The sequence below is a fragment of the Ailuropoda melanoleuca genome, chromosome 6, assembly GCF_002007445.2.
Source record: "Ailuropoda melanoleuca isolate Jingjing chromosome 6, ASM200744v2, whole genome shotgun sequence".
In the NCBI taxonomy this organism is placed as follows: Eukaryota; Metazoa; Chordata; class Mammalia; order Carnivora; family Ursidae; genus Ailuropoda; species Ailuropoda melanoleuca.
In genome coordinates, this window is record NC_048223.1 from 36,602,138 (window position 1) to 36,608,137 (window position 6,000).

A 6,000-nucleotide genomic window follows, 5' to 3' on the forward strand; every position below is an offset into this window, starting at 1 on the left:
TATTATGTTATGTTAGTCACCATACAGTACATCCTTAGTTTTTGATGTAGTGTTCCATGATTCATTGTTTGCATATAATACCCAGTGCTCCATTCAATATGTGCCCTCCTTAATACCCACAACCAGCCTATCTNTCCCCAACTAGATTTACCTTCAAATGGACAAAAGAGGAGCTGTGTCTTGTTAATTCAACAATACTAGGTGCAGTGGTGTAAAGAGATGACTAAAACATGGTCCATTTCCCAAGGACTTTCATTTGGTGGAGGAGACAGATATAAAAACAGCTATGTGTTACATACTATATTAGGGAAACATATATTGTGTTTTGGGGATAGAAGAGGCACCCTTGCTTATGGGGGTAGAAGTGTATCAGGAAAGGCTTCATGGAAGAGGAGATAATTGAAATGAATAGTAAATAGTGAGTAGGGGTTCCTCCAGTAATTGAGGACTGCAGGGGAGGGGAGGAGGAGTATTTTTCAGGCCTAAAAAAACCATGTATGTGCAAAGGCAGGGAAGCACTATTTGGATACTTCTTTAATGCTCACTAATGGATTGGAATTCATTCAAGAGGGCATTCCCTTCCTCTTTTCCCAGGTATGTTCCTGTAGTAAATAGACTGTAAGCAGTTTTTATATAAAGCCACTTTCTAACCAGCAGCATGAGTGAGAGGTTGGGGGGTAGCAACTAGGAGAGACACAGCAAGGGTTTCAGGGAAACTACAGGACACCAATTGGCCTGCTTGGATGATGCATTTTAAGGCAAGTCTAGTGCTTAGATTCAGAGGTCATTGACCACCATTTGTCAAATAGTTTAATTCTGAAATATTAACTGGTGGCCAGGAAAGCACTGCCTGTCAAATATGGAACCAAAAATCTTCTTAATTTCTTCATTGGTTTGCTTAGTACCCAGATGCAAATAACTCAGCCATCCCTTTTTCAAAAAATTTTTTTATTATGTTATGTTAGTCACCATACAGTACATCCTTAGTTTTTGATGTAGTGTTCCATGATTCATTGTTTGCATATAATACCCAGTGCTCCATTCAATATGTGCCCTCCTTAATACCCACAACCAGCCTATCTCAATCCCCCACCCCCCTCCCCTCTGAAACCCTCAGTTTGTTTCCCAGAGTCCATAGTCTCTCATGGTTCATTTCCCCCTCTGTTTACCCCCCCTTCATTCTTCCCTTCCTTCTCCTACCAATCTCCCTGCTATTTCTTATGTTCCGTAAAAGAGTGAAACCATATGACAATTGTCTTTCTCTGCTTGACTTATTTCGCTTAGCATAATCTTCTCCAGTCCCGTCCATGTTGCTGCAAATGTTGAGAAATCATTCTTTTTGATGGCTGAGTAATATTCCATCGTATATATGGACCACATCTTCTTTATCCATTCGTTTGTTGAAGGGCATCTCGGCTCCTTCCACAATTTAGCTTTGTGGACAATGCTGCTATGAACATTGGGGTGCATATGGCCCTTCTCTTCACTACGTCTGTATCTTTGGGGTAAATACCCAGTAGTACAATTGCTGGGTCATAGGTTAGCTCTATTTTTAATTTTTTGAGGGACCTCCCCAATGTTTTCCAAAGTGGCTGTACCAACTTGCATTCCCACCAACAGTTTAAGAGGGCTCCCCTTTCTCCACATCCTCTCCAATATTTGTTGTTTCTTGCCTTGTCAGTTTTTGCCATTCTAACTGGCGTAAGGTGGTATCTTAATGTGATTTTGATTTGAATTTCCCTGATGGCTAATGATTTTGAACATTTTTTCATGTGTCTGTTAACCATTTGTATGTCTTCATTGGAAAAGTATCTGTTCATATCTTCTGCCCATTTTTTAATTTGATTATTTGTTTCTTGTGTATTGAGTTTGAGAAGTTCTTTATAGATCTTGGATACCAGTCTTTTACCTGTAGTTTCATTTGCAAATATCTTCTCCCATTCTGTGGGTTGCCACTTTGTTTTGATGTCTGTTTCCTTTGCTGTGCAGAAACTTGTTATCTTGATAAAGTCCCACAAGTTCATTTTTTCTTTTGTTTCTATTGCCTTTGGAGATGTGTCATGACTGTGGCCAATGTCAAAGAGGTTACAGCCTATGTTCTCCTCTAGGATTTTGATGGATTCCTGTCTCACATCAAGGTCTTTTATCCATTTGGAGTTTATCTTTGTGTATGATGTGAGAGAGTGGTCAAGTTTCATCCTTTTGCATATAGCTGTCCAATTTTCCCAGCACCATTTGTTGAAGAGACTGTCTTTTTTCCACTGGATGTTTTTTCCTGCTTTGTCAAAGATTAGTTGACCATAGAGCTGAGGGTCCATTTCTGGAGTCTTTATTCTGTTCCATTGGTATGTGTCTGTTTTTGTGCCAGTACCATGCTATCTTGGTGACCACAGCTTTGTAGTACAGTTTGAAATCTGGCAACGTGATGCCCCCAGCTTTGTTTTCCTTTTTCAACATTTCCTTGGCTATTCGGGGTCTTTTCTGGTTCCACACAAACTTCAGGATTGTTTGTTCCAGCTCTTTGAAAAATCTTATTGGTATTTTGATTGGGATGGCGTTGAAAGTGTAGATTGCTCTGGGTAGCATAGACATTTTAACTATGCTTATCCTTCTGATCCATGAGCATGGAATGTTTTTCCAGCTTTTTGTGTCTTCTTCAGTGTCTTTCATCAGTGTTCTGTAGTTTCTAGAATATAGATCCTTTACCTCTCTGGTTAAGTTAATTCTGAGATAACCTATGATTTTTGGTGCTATTGTAAATAGAATCAATTCCTTAATTTCTCTTCCTTCAGTCTCATTGTTCCTGTATAGAAATGCAACTGGTTTCTGAGCATTGATTTTGTATCCTGCCACATTACTGAATTGTTCTATGAGTTCTAGTAATTTGGGGGTGGAGTCATCCCATTTTTAATAAAGATTTGCCAGATCTGCTCTTTTATTTCAAAAGTGGGAAGGATTTGTGGATTTTTTATGAGTTCCATAACCCTTGGACATATATTCTAGGTAAAGAGTGCCCTCTTTATAATACTGAGATTGCAATGATAGTTGCTGGACAGGATTGGGCTCCAAATAATACAGAAAGGAAACTTCAGTTCTGTGGGATAGGAGGGTAAGTAAGGAGGACTCCAACAGACAAGATGTCCCAACTTTAGTAGTTTAGTTAATAGAAGGAATTAAGGAAAGGGGAAACATTCAGCAGTATGATCAGAGTTGCTGGGAAGTCAGTGTATAGATCTTCAGAAATACTTCATATGGCCTAGGACAGAACTGGTAACTTGTGGTCAAACTCCCATGGTGGTCGTGGGTAGTAGCCAACCCAGGCTCCAGGGGCTCTAGGCCTATGAATTAGCTCCTTTCCTCTGGCAACTATAAGCCTCATAGTTCCCTCAGCGGGGGATTTTGATGGGAAATGTTTATTGATTTGGAGGAATGGCATTATTCTTCCAGGAAATTAGGCTCTAACTCTCCCTTCAATCTCCCCATTGTTGACTCTTCAAAGTTTGCCTCAAGGGATCCTGGAAGCTCATTACATTTCAAAGTTCTTGTCTCCTCTTTTGTAACACAAACTCTCATGTTTATGTAGGCTGGATCTAATGAATTGCAGAACCTAATTTTCAGACAATAAAGGGCACTTGTTCATTCAACAACCATTTACCAGGCTTGTTCAGTATTGGTGTGTATAATAGTCTACTTAGGTCTCAGCTTTACATGTGGAGCAGGGAATTTAAGACAGCTGTGTCCAGCCCTATGGGAAAATGCTGGTAAAGAGCTGATCCTTCCGGGTGACAGGGTTGTCTTCTGGCATTCTTGGTCCTCATGACCTATTTGCTGATCTTAAGCACCTTATAATCTCTCATCTCTCCTGGCCTTTTCCCAGGCTATGTCAAAAATATTCTTCTCCCCCGTTCTCTTCCCTTGTTTACCTAGAATACCCGTTAGATCTATGTCTTTAATTTTCTTCTGGAAGTTCATGAGAATAAGGGCAGGGAAATGGGAGTGGGTGGAGGAAGTGTTGAGGTCCAGATATGCCTCCAAGCTCAGCTTCCAGTCTGTCTTTCTTGCTCCTTTGGGGCAATGCCCAGTCTTTCCTAGGCCTCACCTCTGGGAGACGCAGGCCTAGCCATGGCAGTGTGTTCCATTTCCGTGCCCCTTGCCTGGATACCTCATTCCCTGATGGGGTCACAGATGATGGAGTCTTTCCTGGAGACCGTGAGAGCCATCGGGGCTCCCTGCTGCTGGGTGGGGGTGCTGGCCAGCAAGGCCCCCTCCTTAGGAGTCCACTGCCTCAACCCTCCAACCCTGGCCCAGGACATGGAGAAGACGGACACTCTACATTGTCCACTGGTGAGCTTGCCCCTGGGGGCATCGAAGTCTCGGTAAGTTTGTCAATGCTCCAGACTCTTGGGCTGCCCTTCAGGCAGAGGCCAAGAAATCCTGAGTGTCACCCATGGAAGGGTCCTTTAGGCAACACTCTGTCCAATATTTCCCAGCTACCCTCATTTTAGAGACAGGGCAGGTGAGAGCCAGAGAGAGGGATTGGTTTTACCTGAGGTCAAACAGGTTCTCTGGTTTACTCTGCAGTACATACATACAAATTATTTTCCAGTTGATCCCATTTTTTTCCCCCAGTGTTCTTCTGTCCCCACTCACTATCACTGCTTTAGAGATAGGCCTGCTTGTTCCCTGGATGAATATGAGAAAAATGGAAAGTTCTCTTTCTGCCTGTAGCTCTGTGCAAAATATGCTGGGCTTAGCACATGGGATCCCATGAAATTCTGGGAGGTGCCCTGGACAGATATTAGCAGAAGCAAAGTATCCCTTGCTTTAGTCAGAGAAGCAATAACTTGCCAAAACGTACAAATTAGGCAGCAGCAACTAACTGGCAAGCACTCGTAATAGAATAATGGCAGAGTGCAACAGCAAACCAGGGACTCCTTATTAGATTGAGAGCTGTGATTTAATTTGAGCTCTCCCTTTAGTTTCAGTAATGATGCTTCTAGTGTTTTTCATTTGCCCTCTCTGTCTAGCAAGGGACACAGAGCAGTTTACAAATAGACTTGTAAACTGACAATGATATGGCTCTACTGACTTGCATAAGTCCTACAGGGTTATCTTAGCTCCATCTCTGACTGGATGCCATGAGATCCCACCAAGAAACAGATGAACCACTCCAATGCACAAGTGGGGAGAGTTTATTAAAGTATTTACAGAGGTGTGCACTGGGCTCTGAATTAAGGAGGGACAGGAAGCACCTAGAGAAGAGCAATAGTGGGGTGCTGTTACATGCTTAGCCTCAAAAGGTGAGAGGAAGGACCAGAACCAGAACCCAGCAAGAGCTGGGTGGCCCAACAGAACCTGTGAACCAGGTGGAAGATCACAGCCACTACCCAGAAGGGAAGAAGCCAGGTGGCATCCTACTCCTCTCTCCTTCCAGACTCTGATCTTCTATCTGTGCTTCCCATTGGCCAAGCCTGACCAGACGGAAGGGTGAGGGTGATGTTGCTTGTATAGACCATCCTTCCCAGGCACAGAACAGGGAGAGAAGGTGGAGAGTGGGTCTCCAGGAGCCAAAGGAGAATCACCAACACAGAGAGGTGCTTTAACACTCTAGAAAATACCTCACTCAAGAATTTCTCCCTAAATTACCTCTCCTAGATAGTCTGACTTTCATTCATTTTAGTTAAATTACTTGACTAGTGCAAGATTAACTCTTTAAACCCTTCTGTGTCACATGGATGTGGGTTTCAATCACAGGTGTGCCACTTACCAATCAAGTCACCCATAACAAGTCCCTTAAATTCTTCAAGCCCCCAAGTCTCCCATTAAAAAGGTTTCTAAGTAGCTGAAGGGTTAAATAGAATCATAAAGTGCCTGCATTGGTACACACATGTCTGACAAATAACAATAGCTACTAGCATCTCTTGTTGAGTCCTCATGGTTGAAAACTTTCTTTTTTTTTTTTAAAGATTTTATTTATTGGGGCACCTGGGTGGCACAGCC

At 42.5% G+C, this 6,000-nt stretch overlaps 1 protein-coding gene across 3 annotated transcripts in view; it reads left to right on the forward strand.

Moving 5' to 3' along the window:
- The window catches only part of SCN10A (sodium voltage-gated channel alpha subunit 10), a 102,284-nt gene that overhangs the window by 36,482 nt on the left and 59,802 nt on the right, over positions 1–6,000 (forward strand). For 2 of the 3 annotated variants that reach the window (XM_034661768.1, XM_034661769.1), the window contains exon 11: positions 4,083–4,376. The exons of the other annotated variant lie outside the window; for it this stretch is intronic. In XM_034661768.1, the coding sequence (XP_034517659.1) occupies positions 4,083–4,376 (294 nt within the window). The remainder of the gene's footprint in view (positions 1–4,082; positions 4,377–6,000) is intronic. 3 annotated transcript variants of the gene reach the window in all.